General features: G+C 40.1%; 1 protein-coding gene across 2 annotated transcripts in view; it reads right to left on the bottom strand.

Moving 5' to 3' along the window:
- Positions 1-18: 18 nt before the first annotated feature.
- LOC117291921 (disco-interacting protein 2 homolog C-like) overlaps positions 19-27,978 on the bottom strand; it is a 62,382-nt gene continuing 34,422 nt past the window's right edge. For both annotated transcript variants that reach the window (XM_033773927.1, XM_033773928.1), the window contains 29 exons: positions 27,860-27,951; positions 27,102-27,212; positions 25,817-25,940; positions 25,267-25,370; positions 24,161-24,328; positions 22,980-23,073; positions 22,362-22,481; positions 21,327-21,441; positions 20,966-21,105; positions 20,415-20,551; positions 19,117-19,197; positions 18,482-18,609; positions 17,758-17,842; positions 16,816-16,914; positions 16,026-16,117; positions 15,402-15,555; positions 14,308-14,388; positions 13,153-13,318; positions 11,518-11,657; positions 10,320-10,481; positions 9,631-9,761; positions 9,268-9,359; positions 8,445-8,521; positions 6,897-7,067; positions 6,095-6,214; positions 4,706-4,780; positions 4,040-4,214; positions 2,661-2,784; positions 19-2,470 (listed from right to left, as the gene is read on the bottom strand). In XM_033773927.1, the coding sequence (XP_033629818.1) occupies positions 2,218-2,470; positions 2,661-2,784; positions 4,040-4,214; positions 4,706-4,780; positions 6,095-6,214; positions 6,897-7,067; positions 8,445-8,521; positions 9,268-9,359; positions 9,631-9,761; positions 10,320-10,481; positions 11,518-11,657; positions 13,153-13,318; positions 14,308-14,388; positions 15,402-15,555; positions 16,026-16,117; positions 16,816-16,914; positions 17,758-17,842; positions 18,482-18,609; positions 19,117-19,197; positions 20,415-20,551; positions 20,966-21,105; positions 21,327-21,441; positions 22,362-22,481; positions 22,980-23,073; positions 24,161-24,328; positions 25,267-25,370; positions 25,817-25,940; positions 27,102-27,212; positions 27,860-27,951 (3,611 nt within the window). In that variant the 3' untranslated portion in view covers positions 19-2,217. The remainder of the gene's footprint in view (positions 2,471-2,660; positions 2,785-4,039; positions 4,215-4,705; positions 4,781-6,094; positions 6,215-6,896; positions 7,068-8,444; positions 8,522-9,267; positions 9,360-9,630; positions 9,762-10,319; positions 10,482-11,517; positions 11,658-13,152; positions 13,319-14,307; positions 14,389-15,401; positions 15,556-16,025; positions 16,118-16,815; positions 16,915-17,757; positions 17,843-18,481; positions 18,610-19,116; positions 19,198-20,414; positions 20,552-20,965; positions 21,106-21,326; positions 21,442-22,361; positions 22,482-22,979; positions 23,074-24,160; positions 24,329-25,266; positions 25,371-25,816; positions 25,941-27,101; positions 27,213-27,859; positions 27,952-27,978) is intronic.

The raw sequence follows: 27,978 nt of genomic DNA, 5'->3' as shown, positions 1-27,978 counted from the left end.
AGGGGGGGGGGGGGGGGGTTGATGAAAGTAGGTAGATGCAGGGCCACTAAAATGACCGCCACCGCCACTGTGTGTAGCCAACGCTTAACTCATCGACATGCTAGACAAAAACTTCACAGGCAAATATTCATGCAAGTCATAATTCCATAATACAATGATACAGGCTGAGATGAAAAATATTACATCATCAAGTATGAGTGAACTACTTTACAAGATTTTCATATAACAGACAAATGCGGACAGTAAATTGGACAAAAACGAACACATACATGTATTATTTTAGATTTCTGTCCCCCTTCCTACTTACTACACCAGCGAAACAACTTCTACATTTATTTAAATCATACTAATATATCATATATATATATATGTATTAGTATTTGTTATTAAATTATTTAACTGATTGACTTGGTGAGTGATTTACTTAAAGGAGCACTCCAACCCCAAGCATTGTGATTCCCAAAGCCTCGTTTCAATTTGTTTGAATACTCTATTAACACAGTAGGACCAGATTTCCTACCACTTCTATCCACACACAAGTCCCTTTAACCAAACTGAGGAGGCTCAGGAGGTACAAACGGGAAAATCGAATTAGCCGATTGGAACTGCTTACCAACCAAAAGGACCTATGGTACATGTATAAATGCAAACCATTGTTAATGGCCTGACGTTTTGACCCTAGCGCAGTCTTTCTCGAAGGCTAAATGACAACACAACACACATGAAGATGTACATAATTATAAACTGGTCTTCATTCTCCTGAAGACGAGAAGAGTATACTGTTCGAAACGTTGAGACCAAACCGGCTCTTTCCAGAGCCACCACTCCCTCAAAAGAGATTTTACACATCGTTGTACCCTTAAGTCTACTATTCATATTCATATTTATAGTTAATCTTATAAACTGGTTGGTTTCTTACGTGAATTTTAGCACATTAATCCGGAGGTCAGAGGTTCACATACTGTTGTAGTAAATTTTTGTTGGTTTATCTCAAAATTTAGCGAATTCAAGAACAGCGCAGGCAATTTAGACTCTCAATTGAAAGTTTTTTGTCTCAGTATGAAACCTGGACCATGAAGGAAAGAGTTTCAAGATCGCCTTCAGAACATCTCATGGCGGGAGCACAAGACCAAAGAACAGATCTACGGAGATATTCCACCAATCTCTACTACTGTTGCTCAACGCAGAGACCGCTTCGCAGGTCACTGCTTTCGCGCTAAAGAGCAGGTCATGCCTGATGTGTTATATTGGAGACTGCCATGCTCTTATTGAGAACCTCGACCACTCAACTACATCGACATGATCGGTAGAGATACGGAGTCTGAAATCGTGGACATTCCAAACATGATGAGGGATAAACACCTTTGGCGTGACGTTGTGAATGGAATCTTGGTTGCGACCGCTAAATGATGATGATTGTCTCAATATAAGATCGGAATCAGCCACATTATTTTATCCGTTTTATCATTGAAAGAAAGAGCAGATTATTATTCTGTAACCGTTCCAGCGGGCAAACAATGGACCCGAAGAACAAGTTTGTTAAATGAAATATGTTCCTGCACAGAAATCCCATTTCCTTGGATTTCAGCCGATGGAGCTAAATGGAAAAAACTCATAAGTTAAAGTTAAAAAAACCTAGAATAATTTGTTTTGAATACAGTATTTTTGATGACACCCTGTTTCACCACAACTCCTTTTTCTTTCGAAAGATATATAATTGTCATAAAGATGAGCGACTTTATTCCGTGTGATATCAAGGGTGGAATAACTACATGTATACTGGCTGAAGGACTGCTCCGAGTAACAATGTTGGCAAATTCTCTGACAATGACAATCATAACATACAGCATACCAGGAATCAATTGTGGTTAAAAGAAACAACGGAAACCTGTTTATCAACCTTAGTCACTGGTGTCTAAAAATGCCATTTAAGACCCTTGGGGTGCAACTACCTCACGGTTATTTTCTACAAAATATAGAGAAAGCAGGGAAGGAACATAGTCTGGTACCCCGTCATGTGGGTTCAGGTTGTGCTTTTCCATCATGTTCGTGAGACAGGATACATGACAAAGATGGCTGCTGAAAGTCTGAACACATAAAACCTTAAAATATACGGCTGCAGAGTTGCCAGCTGCTGCCCTACCAATAGAGGGCACCCTTTATACAAACCACCATATTGGATTTCTACACAAGGTTTGTGGCGGTGTTGTTTCTGATTTACATATTGTAAGCCACGTAGATTGGATCCAACTGATCAGCCAGGAATCCGTCCCTCAGATGCATCCGTTGCTTCTCCCCCCTTGAGTTGATTGGTATGACCCCAGGGTCCACCATGACCACCACGCCGACGATAAGGTAGTGTTCCTCAAGGACTGCGTTGGTTACCAGGGGAACGAGGTCCAGGGCCTCAGACTCTTTGCCGTCTAGCTCAACAACGACGACCAGCAAGTTGGTCCACGTGAAGACAGCGCTGGAGAGAGAAACAAGGACCCAGTGTTAAGCATCAGAAAAACAAAACAAAAAATAAATAAACAAAAAAAAGTAGATTTTTAATGTACAAAATTAAAGCAAGATAAAAAGACAGTTGTGAGAATTTTTGTAAGCTCTTCAAAAAGTGACAACTGCAAAAAAGCGAAAGCGTTTGGGGGTTTATCATTTACCATTCGCAGACATTCTTGTGACACCTGAGGACCGTGTTCTCGATATCGATTGGATGATATCTCATACCACGCATCATTAACGTCTCGTCCAGAGATCCAACCACGAACAAGGCATCATGGCGATCTGGTATAACATTGGAAAGAAAAAAAATTAAAGATAAGTCTCAATCTGATGCTCACTGATTAAATAATGTCATTATAGTATAATCATAGTAATAATAATACAATATTTATAGAATGCCTTGTTCATAAATACCTCAGACAGTTTCGCTACTCCTATTGGTGGAGAGCGCGTCACGTGGGTGTGTATAAACCTTTGTTTATGACAAGTAAAAAGTGTTAATTCATGGGCGTGACGCGCGACCTTGCACCTGTTCTTATTAGACAGTTTCTTCGTTCCTATTGGTCGAAAGCAACGGCTGAAACAGTTGTGCCACATCACGTGCGACGCGCACAGCATTCCCTTATAAGGAGTTGTTTACCTGAGGGCGGCGGAGGGCTTTACCATTTCATAGCTGGAGGGGTGTTGTGTTGAAAGAAATCATTTAACAATTATAATTTTTGCATTTATTTTACTTTTTGACGAAAAAGTGTTGATGTTTTTGACTGAATAGGTATTTATGAATGGGAATCAAAGTGTGTTGAATCGGTTTTCAACTAGTGGTTTAAACCCGCCGAGGCCTGGCTCTTTATAATTTACCTTGACTTCGTCTCGGTAAAATTATCACGAACCAGGCCTCGTTGGGATTAAACCACTAGTTGAAAACCTTTTCACCACACATTGATTCCCTTACTCAAGCTCCACAAGAAATTTCATAGATAAAAACAGTAACAGATACAAGAGACACAAGACAAGTCAATCAAAATCTAAAAGTAAAAATTACTCAAAGCCTAAAATTACAGGTTCCTGAAAAAAGTTTTTTAAAACTCAGCCAAGAGACAAGCTACAAAATACAATAGTAAAAGTATGTGTGGGGAGAAGTTACCAGCACACACAGTACCAGCAGTTCAGTCCCCAAAGAATTACTTCTACTTGAAATACTGTCAGAGAGTCAAAAGTCAAGAAAATAGCATATTAATAATATGAAGAAGTTAAAAACACAAGAAATCGATGTGTGGGGAGAAGTTACCAGCACACACAGTACCAGCAGTTCAGTCCCCAAAGAATTACTTCTACTTGAAATACTGTCAGAGAGTCAAAAGTCAAGAAAATAGCATATTAATAATACGAAGAAGTTAAAAACACAAGAAATCGAAATAACCGAGTACATGAACATAACCAAAAGACCTGGCAAAGTATACACTGTTGTGTTTCCTTTTTACTAAGCCTGCTACTAGACTATCACTTCAAGGTAGGCGAGTATCAGCAATGAACTAACCTCCGTCAGCCTGGGTCAGCTCTGTCCTTTTGATGAAACCCAGGTACCCCGTTCTAGCGAACGTTGTATGGGTGTCTCCGGTCAAGAGTCTGGCATCAAAATGATCATTGCGTAGAGAATCATCTCCGTAGATTGTGTAGTAGCCACATGAGTTGTGCGGGCTGTTCACCCAAATCTATAGGAAACAGAGGGGGGTTAAGAGTATAGAGTAAAACAACACATGGTAACACAGTCTTGGGTTAGATCTCACCCGAGTAGCTTGTGGTTTTTTCTTTTTTTTCATCTCAGAAATCCATGAGCATACAGTGCGTACCACCTATGGTTAAACCAATATCATATGTTTGACCATTACACCTTTGACTACACAATAAAAATAACCGAGTCAGTTCAATGAAGAATTGTTGCTACGAAAGCTCACGCAAATTTGTATGCACATAAATGGTCTGTAATTGCAAACACTACCTTACCGGTTTTACCTTTTGACGGCACACAACAGTAATTTGTTAAATAATAAGTTATTAAAGAGAAACAAGTCGTGCAAGTTTTAACAAAGAAAATGTTTCAATGATTACTCAGCGCTGCATCACAATGTGTGACACTCACTCATTTGAGTATGGAGTTGTGCGAGTTCTAAGCAGTGGAAAGTTACTCAGTGAGTTGTCTTACCTCACCGAGGTGCGAGTCAGCACACTGACCCATGGTATCAGGATGAGCAATGACCACCTTCACCCCTGGCAGGATCTAGAACCCACACAAACAAAATAAATACTCACGTTAGTGTCTCGTTCAACAAATTACTCACTGTATTGTCTAGTTAAAGAAGTACTCGTGTAAGAACTCATGTTAATATCTAGTTAAGTCTAGTTTAACCTGTTCATGTTAAGCCTAGTTTAACCTGCTCATGTTAAGCCTAGTTTAACCTGCTCATGTTAAGCCTAGTTTAACCTGCTCATGTTAAGCCTAGTTTAACCTGCTCATGTTAAGCCTAGTTTAACCTGTTCATGTTAAGCCTAGTTTAACAAAAATACATGTTCAACAAAATACTCACCATAAAGCTTAGTTCAAGAAAAACTCATGTTAATGTCCAAGTTCAACAAAATACTCACACGTTTGTCTAGTTCAAAGAAATACTCATGTTAAAATCTAGTTGAAGAAAATACTCAAGATAAAACTAAGCCTAGTTTAACAAAAATACTCATGTTAATGACTAGTTCAACAAAATAATCACATTATTGTCAAGTTCAAGAAACACTCATGTTAATATCTAGTTAAAGAAAATACTCAAATTGAAGTAAACCTAAGCCTAGTTTAACAAAAATACTCATGTTGATGACTAGTTCAACAAAAAATACTCAAGCTTATGTCTAGTTCAAGAAGTACTCATGTAATATCTAGTTCAACAAATTACTCTTGGTAATGTCTAGTTCAACAAAATACTCACGTTAAAGTCTAATTAAATTAATAATCCCTCATGTGTAAGGTTAGCATAAGGGTGTGACAACATGGGTAAACTTGACAAAGTCAGAACCACAAGGCAAGGTTTCAAGCAACACCAAACAAGACACACACTTCAAATTTACATTTCAATAATGCCCCCCAAAAATGCTTAAATTATTTTGGGCACATTAAAGACAATATTAATGAGTCCTTATTGGGATGTCATCTTGCCACCATCCCAGCAGTAAAACACTGATGAAACATGAGAAATGCACAGCTTCTTACACACAATACACAGGATAGTAAAGAACTCTGGAAAGTACTGAGTATACAGTGCTTATGTGAGGGTAACAACAAACTAGACATGATTGAACACCAAGCTGTTTCGTCAAAAACTTTTTCCAAGATTCCTCAACTCGACATGAAAATCTGCTGTTTTCCAAGCAGTTTTGACATACATGTACATCATGTATGAAGCTTGTTTAAAAAGGAATTTAGATTATACCATGTTCCGCTAATTATATTCTTCATTCCTTGATGCATCAAGGTGGTTTTGAAGCAACCCTTACATCAGTACAAGTCAAGAGAAATCACACGCCTGATATTCATTTTCCTTACCTTGCCGGACTCCATGAGACAGACACTTTGTGGGCTGCCCTTCTCAACGATGGTCACCCTGTCATTACGAAGAGCCCTCATGTCACAGTATACTTGTGTAGGATCAGGACTAGACGCACCCTGAACAGACAAACAAGTCAAAATATTACAGAACCTGTAATAGTATTTTAGTAGAGTGTCCCGGCCGAGCGGTTAAGAGCATCAAATTCAAGTTCTGGTGGTTTAGTCACCGGAGTGTGGGTTCCGACCCCAGTCTTGGCACTTGCATCCTTGAGCAAGAAACTTTGCTATAATTGCTTCTATTCACCCAGGGTTTTAAATGGGTACCTGCGAGGGTAGAGGTTGATATTGTGAATGAAAAAGCCTTCGGAGCGCCACGGCAGCTTGGGGCTGTATACTCCCCAGGGAGCTGAGAAAGATTAAAGGGATGTTTATCGGCCCAATGACCAGGGGACTAATGTAAAGCGCATTGATAAGGTTTATTGTGAAATGCGCTATATAAGAATTATATAATATTATAACCATGAGACATTAAACAGTTTGGCTTTTCATAACTTGTCCCCCAAAAAAGCATTATATTCTCACAGTCCCTGTCAGGTGCCAATGTCATAAAGCTGCTTAAGCAGACAATGGTGCTTCAATTCTATGCTAAGCATAAGTAAGCAAGAAACCAGTCACAGAGGGGTACAGAATACATGGTGTTTTGGCTGGTAAACCTGCTCCTGCTTAGGTAAGATTTTCAGTGCTTACTTTTTTTGCCCTTGAGACCTGTTCTAATATTTTTCACAGTGAAAAGCCTTACCTGTAACCCAATGGCTACGTTGACTCTACAACCGAAGGAGGTGCTGACTGCCCTGGCGGACAGCCCAAGACTTCTGAAGAGCTTGGAGAAGGAGTTTGCCAATGAGATTCTTGGCCTCTCCTCGGCTACGATGACGCAGGTTCTCACTGCTGATAGGTTGATTCCTTTAGCCTGGGGTATTAATAATAGTAATAATTATAAAGACAATTGTAAAGTGCCTACTGCAAAAAGACTCTAAGGCCGTATCCGAATTGGCGGCTACGGCTACGACTACGGCTGGATCGCCGCGTCATCATGCACTGAAGTATAGGACCCCCTTAGCAACACCCCTGGCAACGGTCGTATCCACAGCCATAGCCACCAATTCGGACACGGCCTTAGCACACAAAGAGAACAATAAAATATACAATGAGTGAAAGATACAACTACAAATAAGATGATTACAAATAAGCAGCTTCAAAACAAATGTGTTTTTAGCAGAGACAATTGATATTCAATCAAAACAAATGTTTCCTTAAATTTAGTGGACACTATTGGTAATTACTCAAAATAATCATTAGCATAAAACCTTTCTTGGTGACAAGTAATGGGGAGAGGTTGATGGTATAATACATTGTGGGAAACGGCTCCTTCTGAAGTGACATAGTTTTCGAGAAAGAAGTAATTTTCCACGAATTTGATTTTGAGACCTCACATTTAGAATGTGAGGTCTAGAAATCAAGCATCTAAATGCACGCAACTTCGTGTGACAAGGGTGTTTTTTCTTTCATTATTATCTCGCAACTTCGACGACCAATCAAGCTCAAATTTTCACAGGTTTGTTATTTTATGCATATGTTGAGATACACAAAGTGAGAAGACTGGTCTTTGACAATTAACAATAGTGTCAAGTGTCTTTAAACCTAAACATAAAAGTATTATAAAGGATTTGTAGGGTTGACAAAGTAGCCGCAGGAAGTGACCATGTTTTGTGTGATCAGCAATGTACATGAAATAACAACCCAGTGAAAACGTAGGCTTAATCCGTTGTGTGAATCAGGAGAATTTTCAGCATGAAAACACATTGTCCTAAATTTGTCGTTAATATAAGAGGGAAATAATTCCATTACTCCATAATCAGTAAGATTTCAGACTGAAATTAAACACTATCCACCAGTCCTAAATAATACCTTTAAACGGATCAAATGGATTGGCTGTAATAAAAGCCCACCAGAACCCCTGTTAGCATACTTCCGCCAACCTGGGCAGTAAGGGACGTAATCATGCTTAATGGCCAAAATGTTCCACAACGTGGCGCTCTCATATGTGGCCGCGCACTTTGTCTCGCAAAGAAACTTAACTTTCCTTCTCTTACTCTGAACAACACGACAACCTGCATGGTGCAACCAGTTAATTTTATTCTCATTTTGTTTTCTTATTTTGTCAACTTCTTTCATTGCTTGTTTTTGTGTGTGTGTGTAGAGCAGCGCCATGAGCACCGCTTCAGCAGATACCGGGGCTATAAAAGTTTCCATTATTATGAATAAAATTACAAAGAGAATCACATACCTTGAGAGCTCCAGTGGCCTGGCCCAGTCCCTTGGTGCAGAGTTCCAAGACGGAGTACGAACAGAATGTGTCTCTCACTGCAAGAAAGCCACAAGCAAACATCAATCAATAACTTTATTAATTTTGGTTTTTACCCATACACCGATGTGTGTTAGCACTGTATACTCAGTACTTTCCCGAGTCCAGTGAAAAAATATCACAGGCATGTTACTCGGGTGGGATTCGAACCCATGACTTAACATCTCTTAAATCAAGAAATCATCAAATTAGGCATTTGTGGAGCGCCGTCATTCTAGTTTGAATTATTATGAACTCTTAGCAGTGAAGAAAAGTTAACGACAAAAGACATCACATAATTTCAATATAAATAATTTAGTGCAATGGACTAAATGTTAACGGATTGGAAAAGAAAGGTCTTAAGCTAGTTTTGGAAGATCTGTAAGGGGTCAAGTGTATGGAGTTGATAGGGAAGATCATTCAATAGCTTTGGAACAAAAAACAAAGCTTTTATCACCTCATGAAGAATGAGATCTAGAAAGGTTCAAAGGCAGTGGACATTATTGGTAATTACTCAAAGTAATTGTTAGTATAATAACTTACTTGGTAATGAGTAATGGAGTGCTGTTGATAGTTTCAATATTGTGAGAAACGGCTCCCTCTGAAGTTACATAGTTTTTGAATCAAGTTTCAAAGATTTGTTATTTTTTGCATATTTTCAGATATGACAATTACAAAGTGTTTCTAGTGCCTTTATCATAGACAATCCATGGAGTAAATGAAAAAAGAGTAAGCATGGGTGTGATTGAGGTTTAGGGAAACCTACCTTTGTACTGACTGAGGGCCGTCAACCACAACGATGGATTTGTCTCAATCTCTGATGGCGGGATTAGAATAGACTGGTGTCCTGAATACACACTGTCATGACAAAAATAAATAAAAATTAATAGGTACAGTTAGTTAAAAAATAAACATAATAAAGGAGTTTGCTTAGCAGTATTTTCTGCAAAACAGCTTTATAAAATTGGGCTCAGATTTTGCCGCCTTGACTTGTCTGTGCCAAGGACATTTTTATTTAAAATTCCCATAAACGTTTATACGTTTTCTGTGGTTCTTCGATTCAACCACATGTCACCGCTTGTTTAATTCTACATTGGTATCTCATGCATTGGGCTTGGGCCTATCTTACCTGCTGAGGACCCATAGGACAAAGCCCAGTCCGCTGTATGGATCCAAACACAGGCAAACAACCCTAGATGGGTACAGCTCACACGCTAGCTTCTGGGAACGACAAACTGCACTCGCCGAGGCATGAGACATCTATTCAAGGACAACAAAAAAACATTGGCACTTTTAAACACACAAAAACACCTGTCAATCACTGATACACAAAATATTACTGAACCATAAGTAAAGGTATTTATTAATTCTTGTTGAGAAGCCAAGGACTCTCAGAAAAGCAAACCCAGTAACTGATACTAGTCAAGAGCACCAAGGAGAGAAGACCAAGTGAGAAGTTTCAGATTTAGTTGTGTGAGGAAAACCCCAGAGAAATACGACAGGGAAAACCCCAAATCCTTGCTCTATCATGCCCTTCGCCGTTCCTCTTTGTGCCATCTTCTAGAAAAGAACCTCTTTGGTATGAATGGCAGATGGAGTAAGGCAAGAGTTTAACATTTAAATTTGGGTTTGGGGTTGGCAGGATTTGAACTTCTTTGGTAAGAATGGTAATTGGAGTAAGGAAAGAATTTTAAGCTAAATTTGTAAACGGACTGAAAGCCATCCATTTGATGGATGTATCTATCCGAGCAAAATGTGTCAAGATTTGTACCCACAAAAACAAATAGATTAAAGAATCAATTGCACTATCACACTCACCTTGACACCAGCGAGCATCCCTGTGGTAGAGACACTGAAGTCTAAGTAACACATCATCTCAGCAGTGGGTGCTCTATAGACACCAGTCAGCTTCTTCTTAGGGAGGTCATCCGTATCAAGGAGGAGGGGCCACGTCTTGACGTCTACTGTACCTGTTGCTTCCTAAAGGTTGGGTGAGGAATCGCGAAATTAAACAGGGTGAGTCTCACATTGGATAGTTAGAAGACATAATGTAGAGTTTTAACATTAAAGTGGTTAAAGACAGTGGACACCAGACCTTCGTTTTTTGAGGAGCACGATCGCGCTCGCGCTCCCACCGCGCTCCCACCGCGCTCCGGGGCTGTCTTCAGGTGCGCGATCGACAGCGCTCCTCCTCGATCATACAGTGGGTTTTATTTATAACACAAAAGCAGATTTCACGCCAGTCGTTGTTACTTTGCGTGCAACAATAAATAAAAGAAACATTGAACGCTAGAGGTCGCTTTGGAACGATGCACTAGCGTGATATTAAACGCCCTCTATTGGTAAAATCTACGCGAACCAGCAAAAAATGCATTGAACGTTCCATAGAACGCTCCGGGGATCACTTCGGGAGTCATAGTTTTAACCATAGCACTCGAAGCAGTCAATATTTGTATAATAGTGATAACATAATAATGTAATGTAATGAGTACACAAAGATTGCACAATAATGGTGCTTTCCGAATGCATAGAATAGATCGTACATGTGCAACCTTTGACACTATAAAACATACAGGGGTGGTATTTATCAGGAACAAACGTAACTTTCATATGAAAGCTCACATATTCTTAAGTTCTATAACAGTACCACTCCTCCAAAGCATTTATTTAATAGTTTTCTTCTTGGTCTATGTACCTGACTCAATAGACCGTATTGAATATGACGTCACCGTTTAAATATTTGCCCTACAAGATGGCGTCTGCGAGCGTGTGCAATGTGTGTGCGTGCTTGTGTCGTAGAAATCACAACCGGGAACACTGCGTGCTGCGTGTTTCTTTGATGTACGCGTGTAGACGCGCATACTGTTTGACCTACAAGATGGCGAATTTCCTAGCAAAAAAAGGGGTTGTTCAATACGGTCTACAGTCTCCAAATTACAGCGAGTTCAGAACTCAGCAGCCAGATTGACCACAAGATCCAAACCCTTTGACAATAATTCACAAACTGACTTCTCACCTTGGATTTCAGAAGCTTGAGGATGGCTGCTGTTGAAAGAACCGCTATGGACTTACTGACCTCCACAATCATCCGCACAGTAGGCAGAGTTGTTACAAGGTTCTGAGGGTGGGGAGGGCGTACAGTCACTGGAACAGCACCTGAGAAAAGTACATACAACAAAAATATAACTCTAGTTACTGGTTGCTTATTCACAGACATCACTTACAGCACCTGGGGAAAGTATAAAAACAAAGATATAACTCTAGTTACTGGTTGCTTATTCACAGACATCACTTACAGCACCTGGGGAAAGTATAAAAACAAAGATATAACTCTAGTTACTGGTTGCTTATTCACATAAATCACTTACAGCACCTGGGGAAAGTATAAAAACAAAGATATAACTCTAGTTACTGGTTGCTTATTCACATAAATCACTTACAGCACCTTGGGAAAGTATAAAAACAAAGATATAACTCTAGTTACTGGTTGCTTATTCACATAAATCACTTACAGCACCTGGGGAAAGTATAAAAAACAAAGATATAACTCTAGTTACTGGTTGCTTATTCACATAAATCACTTACAGCACCTGGGGAAAGTATAAAAACAAAGATATAACTCTAGTTACTGGTTGCTTATTCACATAAATCACTTACAGCACCTGGGGAAAGTATAAAAACAAAGATATAACTCTAGTTACTGGTTGCTTATTCACATAAATCACTTACAGCACCTGGGGAAAGTATAAAAACAAAGATATAACTCTAGTTACTGGTTGCTTATTCACATAAATCACTTACAGCACCTGGGGAAAGTATAAAAACAAAGATATAACTCTAGTTACTGGTTGCTTATTCACATAAATCACTTACAGCACCTGGGGAAAGTATAAAAACAAAGATATAACTCTAGTTACTGGTTGCTTATTCACATACATCACTTACAGCACCCGGGGAAAGTATAAAAACAAAGATATAACTCTAGTTATTCACAGACATCACTTACAGCACCTGGGGAAAGTATCAAAAGAAAGATATAACTCTAGTTACTGGTTGCTTATTCACATACATCACTTACAGCACCTGGGGAAAGTATCAAAACAAAGATATAACTCTAGTTACTGGTTGCTTATTCACATACATCACTTACAGCACCCGGGGAAAGTATAAAAACAAAGATATAACTCTAGTTATTCACAGACATCACTTACAGCACCTGGGGAAAGTATCAAAAGAAAGATATAACTCTAGTTAATTGGTAATTACTCAAAATAATTGTTAGCATAAAACCTCACTTGGTAACGAGCAATGGAGAGCTGTTGATAGTATTAAACAATGTGAGAAACAGCTCCCTCTGAAGTAACGTTGTTTTTGAGAAAGAAGTAATTTCTCACTAAAATATTTGAATTGAATTTGAGACCTCGGCTGAGGTCTCAAATTCAAGCAATTGAAAGCACACAACTTGTGCTACAAGGGTGTTTTTTTTCTTCTATTATCCTCTTGCAACTTCAAAGACCAATTGAGCTCAAATTTTCACAGGTTTGTTATTTTATGCATATGTTGAGATACACCAAGTGAGAATACTGGTCTTTGACAATTACCACAGGTGTGCATGAATCAAACTATTGCGTTTGAGATTGATTTTTCTTACCAATATAAAGGCAGCCGTAGAATGCCACAATGAGATCCATCCCTGGTGGGAAGATCAAGGCTACATGGTCGCCGGTATTCACCCGGCCTTTTTCCTGGAGTAGCGCCCCTACCCTCTCAGCCTTCTTATTTAACTGACTGCAGGTCAGAGCCAGCGAGACAGCACCCTGGTTGAAAACATGAATCAGAATCCAGAATTAAAAGAACAATAAATCTGGGCTACATAGTTCTAATCAGGCCTATGTGCCTCATTTCATTAGGCTCCCTCCCCTAGAAGTCAAGGGGAGGTTTGTTCATTGGCCAATCGTGTGCGCCTCGTTAAAAAACCAAGGACTCTTAGAAAAGCAAACTTAAAAGAACACGTTGCCTTGGATCGGTCAAGTTGGTCTTTGAAAAGCTTATGTAACCGTTTGTTATAGAATGCATATGATTAGAAAGATATTTTAAGTAGAATATAATGATACACACAAGTATCACTCCAAATTGCGTGGTTTTCCTTTTACCTCGTCGACAAACACGAACTCCCATAAATGGCCGACCGTGTTAGTTCGCAAAGTAAAAGGAAAACCGTGCAATTTTGAGGCAAATGTGTGTGGATGATTGTATTCTACTTTTTAAACATCTTTCTAACCATATGCATTTTATAGTATTTTATAATGCTTTTCAAAGACCAACTCGACCGATCCAAGGCAACGTGTTCCTTTAATCACTCTACTAGCCAATAACTCATTGGAGGGAAGACAGGGAAGGAAGTTTCAGTTTTAGATGTGGGAGGAAAACCCCAGAGAATTATTCCAGGGAAAACCCACGCAGTCAGGTAGGGACTGAAAACCCAATCTACAAAGTGCCCCTGTCCTAGGGAAATCCGCCGGAGATTCTGTCCCCCATACAGAGAATTAATGTGAGCTAAAGGAGAATGTTTCAAAAGAGGGCGCTATAATATCAGAAGTAGTTTGTACACTTCAAAATCTTCTGCCTCACCCCCAGCAAGATTCGTACGGTGATCCTGGAGTTGGAAGGTGAGGAAAGATGCCACAAGGACAACCCGGTCTCTGCACAATGCAGTGTAATCAAACAACCCTGAAAGTTGTTTTATAATCAAGGACAACACCATGCATTTTCTCCAGCCTAATGGGACACAACATCAAGTACTTACCTTGTTGTTCAAGAGTGTGTAGAGGACATGATCAGGAGTACTCTGTGCCCGCCATTTTAAGACCTCTGACAAGAACTGATACTACAACACAATCAGACAGAAAGAAAGAGAGTGAGTGTGAGGGGAATCAAACTTCAGTTCAAAGTGAATGTTAATATTTTTTTAGTACAAACTAAACTTGATTTTTGGGGCTGAACAAGGATTGACTAGAGTGAGATTCGAACCAACGACCTCCGGATTAACGTGCCGGCGCTCTACCAACTGAGCTATCTAGCCCTATGTTGGCGGTGTCCCAATTTTGTCAAAAAAATAAACTTGGGAGATTGGCTTTCCAAGTGTAAAGCCACAATCATGGATACACATTTTCTTTCCTCATTTTGTGAACAATAGTTTGAAAACCACTGACGTACATGTAGCAGTTATCTCAATGTTGCTTATACATCAATTACAATTGCTGTGTCAATGATGAATTCAAAATTCTTGAGTTTGTCGAATACAAGATCTGCAAAGAGTTACTCAATATTTACATTTGGTATCTTTGTTACGGGATTCGAACCCACACTCCGATGACTTAAAGGCGGTGGACACTATTGGTAATTACTCAAAATAGTTATTAGCATAAAACCTTTCTTGGTGACGAGTAATGGGGAGAGGTTGATGGTATAAAACATTGTGAGAAACAGCTCCCTCTGAAGTGCCATAGTTTTCGAGAAAGAAGTAATTTTCCACGAATTTGATTTCGAGACCTCAAGTTTAGAACTTGAGGTCGAAATCAAGCATCAGATAGCATAGAACTTTGTGTGACAAGGTTTTTTTTTCTTTCATTATTATCTTGCAACTTCGACGACCGATTGAGCTCAAATTTTCACAGGTTTGCTATTTTTTGCATATGTTGAGATACACCAACTGTAAAGACTAGTCTTTGACAATTACCAATAGTGTCCACTGTCTTTAACCACCAGAACTTGAATTTGATGCTCTACACCGCTCCGCTACGACACCCTATGGCGGTCAGAGTTCATTGATAAGATCCAACAGAAGATGCTCTGGTTTGATCACAACTCCCCTGCAACCTTTAATCTCATCTTTTTTACCTTTTTGCCAGCATCACTCTCATCATCCAGTGTGCCGATCTCCCGCCCAGCTGCCCCAGCGATTCTAGACCCAGCAACCAGGTTGCCCATCATGACGGAGGCTGGACCGATGTCACCTGGCTTTGTTCTTGGCTTTGGAAGATTGGTCACACACCTAAAATCCCCCAAAGAATAAACCAAGAAATAAATTATTCACCGATGTCAAAACACAGTTACTGATATTCTCATTTCTCTAATGAAAATTCCACCATAATCTTTTCATTCATATTGTAGCGAATTTGTTGCTTGTTTTAAGCTCACAACATTTTGAGATTTGAATAAGTATGTGCCGGTCGCAAGGTTGCATGTGTAACTGACCCTTTCTGGAAAACGGTTACACTTTTACAAAAATATACCAAAGAATAACCCACAAAAGTAAATTATTCACTTTGTTTTCTCAATTGACAATTCCACCATAATCTTGGACATTGTGTTTTGTGTTACAAAAAGTACCCAAATCCTTTAAAGAAGGCTTTTCAACATTTACATGCACAAAAATTATTCCTGGTTCTTTTGTGTGATTTTGTTACGGTTTTAAAATAAAAGAGAGACAGATGGTCAGTAGACGCAGAAGAAGAGACTTACGTATGTGGGCACATCAAGACGTTAGTAGGATGCAACGATCCTTCAAGGAATCGCTGTTTTGTATCTGACAGATGAATCCCTCCAAGTGGGGTCTAGAAAGTCAAGATAAGAACAACTTTAATCAATCAAATGCAATATAGCGCAATCAACGTTATAAATTGTACATTTTTTTATATTAATATATCTATTTATTCAACTAAACACATCCAATAGCATAATTAGCGTCAATAACAGGATGGATAAAAAACAAAAAGAAATTCAGTTTTAGAAGTTGGAGGAAAAACACAAATGGGGAAAACCCATACAATCAGGTAGGGACTGAAAACCAGTTGGGTCTACGAGTTGAAAGGCTGGGAAAGAAACCACTAACCCATTTAATCCCCCAATTCTGTCTGTATCAATTATTAAGCTTCTGATTCTGTTTGAATCATCCCAAATCTGATGGCCTTTAGTGTACCTTCTAGTGTACCAAATGTTATTGGACTTGAAGCAAGCTAAAGAATTCTCCATCCCTTTAGTCACTTAGTGCATGGTCGGCTTTCGGGGGTCTGTGCCACACCAGTTACCAGTAATACAGCCCCCAAATTTCTTATAAATGCTAGAGATTCCCAGCAAAACGTTTGGAAACAATAACAACTGGGGAGAATATTTCATCTAGGATTGATAAAGGTAAACTTTGAACCACACTCAAGCACTCCACTTTTACTTCAAGCAAAAACTTTGTGTCTTTTCCCCAAAAATATTTAACACCAAAATAGAGACTATTTTGATTCAGCTCAATTATTCCTACCTTGGGTAGTGAGTTTGGCGGTACCAATGCTAGACAGTAGACTCCCACTTGATGGATGCTGTCAATGGCTTGTAATACACGACTCATCCATTGGAAACACTATAAACGGACAAGGCAAATAAATCACTTGTTACATTCATTTCCAAAATCACAGCTTCGCCTTAGACTCTGGCTGAGGCTTAAAATACAATTCATTAATACCTCAGACAGTTTAGCTATTCCTATTGGTGGAGAGCGCGTCACGTGGGTGTGTATAAACCTTTGTCTATGACTGGTAAAAAGTATTAATTCATAGGCGTGACACGCGACCTTGCACCTGTTCTTTTAAGACAGTTTCTTCATTCCTATTAGTCGAGAGCAATGGCTGAAACAACTATGACATTTTTACAAGTAAAACACTTTCAAATGTTTGATCTTGAAGACCCAAACAATTTCAAAAGAGACATTAGGCAAAATAGATGTGCTAGTTTTGGGCCAAAGGGAAAATGAGGTTGGTTACATGACAGTATCATCACGTCAGAGCAAAAACGTTGTGTCACCCAAAATAGCATTTACGTTATATGCAAGTGTCAAACATCAGATTTCCCTTGAAATAATCATATGAAGTTTTAGCATGAAGCATTTTTACACTGACACAACAATATACAAGGTAGAATACTAGGATACCTGCCGTCGATTTCACAAAGAGTTAGGACTCGTCTTATCTCGAGTTAGGACGAGTAACTCGTCTTAACTTAGGATTAATCTTAAGGTCTGCATGCTACAGTGCAGGGTTGGGACTCGTCCTAAGTCCTAAGATTAATCCTAAGTTAGGAAGAGTTTTGTGAAATCGTCAGTCAGGGCCCAATTTCATAAAGCTTTTAAGCAAAACAAACTGCTTGACAAATTTCAAAAGGCATAAAGAGAATTGAGAACATGCTAAGAAATCCGTTGTCTGCATACCTCTTCCTCGGATGCCTCAGGTCTCTGCTCAGCTATGATAATAACTCTCTCATCCCTCAACACCTTAATGGAGAACACAGCAATTCTACAAAAGTACAAAAAGATTTAAACAGATATTAGTAATGGCAGGCATGATATTTGACGCTTGGGGGAAAAAAGTACAACAATGTCTTCCTGAAATGGGGTTTGCTGGTCTGGGTCCCCTTATGCTAGACCCAGTGCCTCTCAGATGTTACAATTTAGGAGGTTTACAGACTCTCCATCTCCAGAAAGACAAAACTACTGGTTTGGACACAACAAACTCTCTTTGCTACTCTGATAGTACAGTTACTATTTAGCTTATGAGCCTATTTTCTGTACCGTCCGCCCGGGTAATAGTTAAATGGCAGGACAGTTCTTTTCAGAACTGAGAAGTCTCCTGAACCCCCGAACAATCTACTCCGCGGTAGTAGAATAAAGAAAGACAGTTCTCTAAGAACATACTCTCCCTGGTAAGAAAATACACACATGGTGCTACCGCAAATCCAATATATATTAAACTCTCTTTGGTTACCACTTTACTTCTTTCAAGAAAATTTAAAGGCTTAGGAAGATTTGAGAAAAATCTGAAATCAGCAAAAAAATCCCCTTAGAATTCACGACCACGTGCAACTATTTTCTTGGCGAGTAGAACTTCCACGTCTGTAGAGCAAGAATTGTGAAATCTTAATGTCTCGGACTTTACCTCCCTCTGAAGATGAATTTCATTGGTTCCACTGCCAGAACCGTAGCGATGATGTCATCAGTGTTGTGTCTCCTCCCTCCACAAATCATCAGGCCGTCCACCTTGCCACACACAAACACCAAGCCACCCTGAAAACACACAACATCAATCATCAGTTGTTTTCTCTTGAGCCACAAAAAAATAAATGAAAAACTAGGTTGGCTTTATGGTTTCTTACCTGCCTCTCACCTCTGTAGATCTTGGCAAAACAGCCCAAATAGTTTTTTATTATTATACCAATTCCTTTACAAGGTGCTGTGGCGCAATATGCTGCCGATCAGACCGGGGCAAACCCCTCCTCTTTTCGATAAGTGCACTGGGTTCATTTAGGTACATTACACAACACACAGGACATACGGCTTTACATCCAATCGGAAGGATGCAGCAAAATATGTTAAGTGCCTCGCTTAAAAGGACACAAGAGTCACGACCTGGACTCAAACCCAAACTCAACTGATCAGAAACACCAGAGCTTGAGTCCAGTACTCTTATCTGCTCGGCCACGACACACCACAACAATAATAATTTTTGAAGAATTAAGAAACCTGAAACGGTTCGAGCGAGAAGAGCAAGGAGTTGTAAATAGATCAACCTACCGGTCCAAGGAATCCTAGCAGACCTGTTTTCACAAAATGTTCACTGCTGACTTCCTGTCCATCTTCATCTAATGGGATGACCTGAAGACAAAAGTGATAAGATGATGCAATAAAGATATTGAACTGAACTGAAAAGATCAATCTTAATAGACCTTATTAAAGTATTTATTTTTATGCAAGTTGCCAGACACACCAGGCCTAAAGCCCACTTCAAGGTGTGGGCTACACTTTAATTTTTTCCAGAGGCCGTTGCCACCTACTCCTGGTGCTGAAACAGGGTTACCCCCTTTACAGTCCATACTGATGTAAGCTTTGGTATCATCCATCAGAAGCCTGGCTGGTAGAGCAGAAAGCACTACCTCCCCGACTTTACGAAGCAATCATGGTTAAGTGTCTTGCTTAAGGACACAAGTGTCACGACCGGGACTCGAACCCACACGCTGCTAACCAAACACCAGAGCTTGAATCCGGTGCTCTTAACCGCTAAGCCATGACACGCCATTAAGCATTTTCTGCTTCAGCAGTTCTACGACATTGGACCCCGTTGTTCAACGTTGTCACTGCAGGCCAATCAACATAGCCATTGTCAAAGTCGCTTGTTTCAGATGTAGCCTTAGTCTGTTATTTTTGCCATACATTGATAGGAGTAAAGTCCGGTTCGTACTTCATGAAAATGCGAATCTAAATTTTACATTATCAATTCACAACAAACGATTCACTCAACTTGAAATAAGCCCAACTCTTGCCAAACACTCGCTTTGATACAGAAATCTGCTTTGAATTCACATAAAGTATGAACCAGGCTTGACACTTGTTCCCCTCCTAGTTGCATAGATTTAAAGTGACACATTGCCTTGGATAGGACGAGTTGGTCTATAAAAATTGATTGTTATAAAATGCATATGGTTAGAAAGATGTTGTAAAAGTAGAATACAATGATCCACACAAATATGCCTCGAAATTGAATGGTTTTCCTTTTACTTTGCGAACTAACACGGTCGGCCATTTATGGGAGTCAAAAATTTGACTCCCATAAATGGCCGACTGTGTTAGTCGACGATGTAAAATGAAAACCACGCAATTTCGAGGCAAACTCGTGTGGATCATTGTATTCTACTTTTACATCATCTTTCTACCCATATGCATTTTGTAATAAACGGTTACAAACGCTTTTTATAGACCAACTCGTCCGATCCAAGGCAACATGTCCCTTTAATTTCACTGTCATTTCTGGTTGGATTTGATCCAGAGACCTTCAGTATTCTAGAGCAGTTGTCTGAACCACCAGGCCAACTTACATTGAATGTAGCATTCGTCTTCCCTTTCAGACCCCAGTAGGATGCGCCGACAGCTTCCGACGCCACACACAGTTCTCCTATTTCATCTGTTTTGCACAATACTGGTGGCCCTTCCACCTTCACTACAACCATGGCAGCTGAAAATAACAATCATATCAGAATTTAATATTACGGTTAACCCCATTACTGTCTAACCATTCAATCTCATCCACTTTGACTTTGAATGTGATAAACTACGCTAGCCTAGAAAATAAACTAAATTGAATAAGCATGCGATACAGCACAAAGCACAAACTAGTTGTACGTAATGTATGCTGGTTTAGGGGCCATTTATTCGCTAGTTTCCAAAACCGGTCTTTTATCACCCGTTACTACATCCACATGTGATAGGGTCTTGCCCATTCAGAGTCTGGAAACTGTCCAAGGTATTTATTAATGATAAATGAACTATGCCAGCCTGTACTCAGTCAGCCCTCCTACTGTCTGCCCATTCTATCTTGTTTTAAACCAAGCTGGAAACATTTGAAAAAATTAATGATGGATCTACTCACATCCAGGCATGACCACGCCGACATCCTGCAGTGTTAACGATGTTAACTTGTCGTCTGTATCAACGCGTACAACACCATAGCTCAGTCCAGCCATGGACAACACACCTCGACCAGACGCTGTACTTCCCGTCTTGCCTGGCCTAAAGAGGGAAGACAAAATTCATCACATTCTTTTGAATCATGCTGGGGTTTTACAAAAATAACTGCATTCTTCTATGGACCCTTTCAAGACATCGCATGTGGCTACTCTTTGCCATGGTCACCGGTAGTCAAATTGCATGTATACAAATTATGGCAAGCACAACAACAGGTGAGCTTTAATCTATTCTACTAAACCTCAACTTATGGCAAACTGTCTTACCTTCTAAGAGACACAGTGAGGGCTTCTGCAGCGCATGCACACGGACACATGACTTCTGGCTTCAAACCTCTACTCTGGAAGGTACTTAGGAAGGCGTCACATGATGATAATGACCCTGAGTAAACAACACCAACAACAATAACAACAACAGCAATATGTGTAAAAAGTGTCTACGAAGTAGCAACGCTACTTTTGAAGGTGCTGGGGATGGATGTCACAGGATGACTTGTGGTGTGTCGTGGCCGAGTGGCCTAGTTCACCGGACCTAAGCTTTGGTGTTGTCAGCAGCAGATTGTAGGTGCAATACTCGGTCATGACACTTGTGCTCTTGAGCAAGGCCATTACTCCTTTCTGTTAGAAGGGTAGTGCGTTCTGCTCTAACAGCCACGCTCCAAGTGCATGATACCCATGCCTACATCCTTGCGGACTGTGAAGGGGTAACCCTGTTTCAGCCCCAGGAGAAAGTGACAAAGTGCCCCTTCAGGGGCAGTTGACTTGGGTCGATAGCCCAGATCAGTTTAGTGTAGTCCGACCTTGTGATGTTAGACTGAAGAGGAATATCAATGGGCCATATTTTTGACCGTGTGAGGGCGCTCTCAATCACTTCCGGGGGTATATTCATTCATACCCAAAACAGTTTTTAAAGATTGGAACACATTACCACCACAGACATCTAATCCATCACAGACAATAAGACTTTTAAAGGAGCCGTTATAATCCACCTCTAAAGCAAATTGAAACTACGGCGCAACAAAAGTGACAGAACGCCTATTAATTTGTGCAGGGCGAATTGAAAGTACCCCTGGAAGTGATAAAAATACTATTTATAGCGCCCTCGCGCTGTCAAAAATAAGGGGCATTCCTACCTTCAGTTTCCCCAGAGTTATTTGCATCCTTAACATTTTCTCCCTGCAGTCCCTTAACCAAGAGTGTTTTTTTAGCCTTGTTCGGGGCAAACTTGCACAAGAAAAATAAATTCTCTCGTGTGCCCTCATGCCAGGGTCAGTTGAGGAGATATTTTGGAAGATTACTTACATGGGTTAGCTCCGTCGGCTACCAGCAGCATCCGAAGATTACTTAGACTGATGTCTTTATGCTCCTTCTGTGCCATTAGACCCCAGTGCATGTCTCGAGACTTCACTATGGCCAGTGTCGCTGCAATCAACAGACAAACAACAAAACCACATTAACTTCCCAAAGTATGGGTTATGACGCACTAGTAAGACAAATCAGTAAGACAAGTACATGTATATGTGGTAACATCTTAAGAAAATGGGAAGTAAACATTTCATGCTTTGTTGTTTAAAAGAAGTTATATCCCAAAACCACATACTCCCCCCCCACCCCCAAATAAAACCCCAAACCAACCAACCCCCCAAAAAACACACTAAACACACACACGCATCTCTGTGTTGAAGTCACTGTGTGGACATTTTTCTGTTTTTTTTTTGTTCTATACATTTTAGGAAGATCCTATTCCTCAGCACTGTAAATAACACTGTGTGGACGTGTGTAAGTCCACATTATGTGGTCCTCTTTTCTTATCAGGTTCACCACACTTCGTACGTGGCGCTAAAACATAAAAAACGCACACACAAAAATACGCAAAACCACACCAACACCACTAATTAAAACTACCACCAAAATGCCTACCTTTATATTTAGTGACCATGTGCATCCAAGATGCTGGATTGACTTTCATCAGTGAGTATGGTACGAAGATGACATGCATGCCGTTAAATACACTCTGAAAAAGAGCAACAGTAAAACGATATTTGCTGATCATTATTTTCACAACTTGTGTCATTTCTCCCCACAGGAAAGGTTTTATCACAATACAATATATTATTCATAAATTTGGGTTAAAGACACTGGACACTATTGGTAATTGTCAAAGACCAGTCTTCTCACTACGTATATATCAACATATACACAATATAACAAACCTGTGAAAATTTGAGCTCGATTGGTTGAGAATAAAACACCCTTGTCACACGAAGTTGTGTGCTTTCAGATGCTTGAATTCGAGACCTCAAATTCTAAACTTGAGGTCTCGAAATCAAATTCGTGTAAAATTACTTCTTTCTCGAAAACTACGTCACTTCAGAGGGAGCCGTTTCTCACAATGTTTTATACTATCAACCTCTCCCCAATACCAAGTGAGGTTTTATGCTGATAATTACAATATTTTGAGTAATTACCAATAGTGTCCTCTGCCTTTAAACAAACAGAAATTAACTAGAGAGGAACTTCAACCTGCGACCTCTGGATTATTGGCCAGCGCTCTACCAACTGAGCTAACTAGCCCCTTGATGGCTGTCTCCGTATTTTGTCAATATCTTTGTTCGGGGTGCCAGTCAGAAGCCATCCATCCTGTAACTGCTTTATAGCCAGGAATCACATTGATATTACACAATAGACCCCTTGGGTATGATGTCACGCCCTTACTGAGGCCAAAAAGCGTTCTCACTAAAGGCCAGTTCATAATTCCTGCGAATGCGATGCGAATTTGACAGGAATTTGACGTCACAACTCTGTTTTTGCTGCGATACTCGCAAAAGAGTTGAGCTCAACTCAACCCCTGCAAATTATTGTTTACAACTTTGTGACGTCAACATTCGTATCGCATTCGCAGGAGGTATTTACCAGGCTTAAGGCCAAAAATGACCCTTAATGAGGGCAAAGGAGACAAATCATTGGACGATACATGTAGCTGTTCTTTGTGTGCAAAAACGTGCGCGAGACCTCAGCATCCCTGTAGCATTTTGCATTTCGGGATTAATAGGGGTCTCTAGACAGATCTTCAAAACGAAAGAACCACCAGTATAACTTACCGCCAGTACACTGTGCCATAACCCAACATCTCTCTTAAAGTCTAACACGTTAACCATAGTCTCCAACTCAGAGTAGTTACACGCTACCGTCAGTGTACGGCATTGATACAGCATGGCTTTGCGAGTCACTGTAACTCCCATCACGCTACCATCCTTGTCCGTTGTGTACTGGAAACAAAAAACATAACCATTTAAATTTCAAGAACGCAGAAACATACAGATTTTGTCTGTCATCTTTTGATGTCTTGTGGATACCCATGCTCCCAAAAGTCTACTCTGAAACAAATTCTGGAGTGTCATTATGAGAAGAAATTTGGGAGCCCATTGCTGACAAAAAGCTCTCAAACTAGGTTCTTAGAAAAGAAAATATGTTGAAATGATGGCACTTCCACCTTTTGGTAACCACTGGAGTCATAGATTGCAAAGAGCTTCTGAAAACAGTATCCTCAGCGATACAGAAGTAGATCAAAGAGCAGGATTTTTCTTTACATCTAAAGAAAATAAGAACTTTTCCCTTCATCAGGCTCGTACCAAAACATCCGCGAGATTTGACCCACTTCTATTCACACAAAGTATGTCAAAGTAAAGGCTATGTCCAGATATAACATTTTCTAGTGTTCTCTATGTTAACTTAGCATTCCAATTTCTAAAACCCACCCGAATTTCTGTTTCATTTTATATTTGTTGACACTTTAACTGAATTTGTTTTATTAAATAAAGGAACAATACTAGCGATGTCTAAGCCTTTAAAACTAATGGTCTCTAAAAGGTTAATAGACCGATCCAGTAGGCTCCGCCCACGACGCACGTGTGAGCAAGAACACGTGAGCCTCTCCAATGCCTTTCTGCACAACTCTGCCGCGCGCACCAAGCATACGCCCACGCATGTCGGACCTTATTTTTCGGACATCCGTTGCGTTGTGATTGGTCAATACGACAGTCAGAAGCCATACAACTTGTAATTGCCATACAGCCAGGGATCGCACCCAAGTTTGGGATACAACCTGGGAATCAGTAGCAGAGGGATAACCTTAAAGGGATGTTACTTTTTATTTGAAATATCAAGTAGCAACCTAAAGAGGGAAACTGCTAGGAGTAATTCTCACCTCTATATATGCTGGTGCATCGTCGGCCATCCTTGGCGGTAGCTGCCAGTCCTTTGACGGCTTGCTCAGGTGATCTATGACTTGCCAGTTGAGTTTAGGCCATCCTGGGGAAAGGGTTGGGTCAAAAGAATTTGCTTTTAATATAAGGAGATGAGATTCATGTTCAGTGAGCGATCAAATTGTGATGTTTTTTTTTTGCAAGGTTTTCAATTGTGCTTTCGGAATACATAACATAGATCGAACATGTACGACTTTGGCACTGAAAGAGTTAAGTATGTTTTGGAACAATAGTAAATAGTGGCTTCTTATATAGCGCGCATATCTTTCACAAGGCACTTACACAAATCGTTGTCCCAAAATGTTTACCAAAAGGGAGAATATTGAATTGTAAAACAATATGATCATGCTCTTTGGAATAGCGCTATACAAGCACTGTACTTTAATATTCTCATTATCATAGCAGTGCCAGCCCGTACCAACTGCCTGGCAATTTAAAAAAAAGTTTTAGGGTACGTGGTTGACACCAAGTGACGCAATTTGACACACATACCTTTAAACCTGATAATTTCACCCTGCTGTGTCTTGGGTAGTTCTTTGAGACATACACTTGATGTCAACGCTACTGTGATACCACAGCTCCCGAGCAAGAAACCGATCTGTTGGCTGCCTGCATCCTGTTAAATACCAATAAGATTTAAGTTACGGTTACAGCTTGTCGTAAACGCCAACTTTATACTTTATAAAACTGAAGTTTGTGATGTTAAATTATTTAGCCGGAAAAAATGATGATGTTCATTCCAAATTTCCTTAATGTTGAAATAAATTGACAGATAAAAAATGGGATCTTCCTTTTAGACTTGCATGCAGAAAATTATTTCACCAGTGAAATTATCTTTCAAGAGACCCAGTTTTACAGCAGCTTGTTATTCGCAGCCAACTACGTTAGAAATACCGGGGCATTCCCCTTCTCTTGACGTCAAGTGTACTGGGTACTTCTCAGCTCTCTAGGGAGAATATCTGGTTGAACTTGTACATGCCCTAATACTGCTGATGCGTACAGGCAACGACTCCGCTCATCAGCTGATCAGACCCGGCTTTCCGTTCCTAGAACTAGACGGAAAGCTGGGGATAGCTCGTTCTCCATAGCTGCCCCTCGCCTATGGAATGAGCTCCCTGCGGGTCTGCGAGAGATCTCGTTGCCGGTGTTCAAAAGCCTCCTCAAGACATTTCTGTTTCCCCACCCATTCTAGTCTCACCAAAAGTGCTCTGTTCTCCGTAGAGAGCTATATAAATGCTTCGTATTAGTATTATTATTAATACAGCCTAGTGCTCCAAAGGTTTTTTTTTAAACACCTTCCCAATCTCTACGTGTGCAGGCATCCATTTATACCCCTGGGTGAATCTTTGTCTAGCACACAAGTATCATGACCAGGATTTGAACCCACACCCCAACAACTTAACCACAAGAGAGTCCGGTGTACTAGACCGTTCGACCATGACATGCTATGACTTGACAAATGAAAGTTTTTTAATTTCTTTTTTATATATATATTTTTTATGCAAGTCGCCAGACACACAAGGCCTGAAGGCCACTTCAAGGTTTGGGCTGCAATCTACTATTTTTTTCAGGGCCCTTTGCCACCTACTCCTGGGACTGAAACAGGGTTACCTCTTTACAGACCATACGGACATGTAGGCTTGGGTATCATCCATCAAAAGCCTGGCCGGTACAGCAGAAAGCACTTCCTCCCCAACTTGAAGAAAGTTATAGATTATGCACTTTCTGGTCCCCAGTGGTTTTTGAGACCTGTGGAAGGATACAGAAGATGCCTTACCTTTCTAGACAGTGGAACATCAATAGCGACAGGTACCACACCAGCAAAAAGACACCCATAAAAAGCTGTCATAAAACCTGCAGCATCTGAATTAGGAAAGACCAGGGCTACCTGCATTCGGCAAAAGACAACAAAAAACACTTTGATAAAATCAGAAAATTGGCACATCAAAGGCACTGGACACTATTGGTAATTACTCAAAACAACTGTAGCCTTAAATCTTTGGTAACGAGCAATGGAGAGCTGTTGATAGTATGAAACATTGTGAGAACTGGCTTCCTCAGAAGTAACATAGTTTTTTTTTTGAGAAAGAGATAATTTCTCACTCAAATATTAAAAGACTTCAGGCCTGAAGTGTTTTACAGGCATTTAAGAGCACACAAATTTGTGCAGCAAGGGTGCTTTTTTCTTTCACAATTCTCTTGCAACTTCGATGACCAATTAAGTCAATTTTTTCACAGATTAATTATTTTATGCATATGTTGGGATACAATAAGTGAGATTAAAGGTTTGACACCAAATGTTCCCAGTGCCTTTAAAAAGAAATGTTTGAATAGAAGTCTGTGACAAACCCAAATATCACATGGCTGCTGATCAAATTGTTGCCAAGCAAAAAGACCCCGCCCCCCCCCACAAAAAAAACCCAGGTGATCAACCAAAATGGTACATGATGTACGCATAGCAGGTTCCCTGCTAATTTCAGCTAAGCAAGGAAATTAGCTAAGCAAGTTTGTCTCAGTTAAGATTATGGTGCTTACCCTGTCGCCTGGTTTGAGTTGTTGTTCACCTTTGCCTCCGATCTTGTAGAGTAATAAGAAGGCAAGCTTGTTCGCTCTAGTCAGCAACTTGCCTGCACGGAAATAAACCAGTAAACCAA

This window comes from Asterias rubens, chromosome 6 (assembly GCF_902459465.1).
Source record: "Asterias rubens chromosome 6, eAstRub1.3, whole genome shotgun sequence".
Classification (NCBI taxonomy): domain Eukaryota; kingdom Metazoa; phylum Echinodermata; class Asteroidea; order Forcipulatida; family Asteriidae; genus Asterias; species Asterias rubens.
The sequence above is the reverse complement of the archived record's forward strand: the minus strand, read 5'-3'. Positions and strand labels throughout refer to the sequence as shown.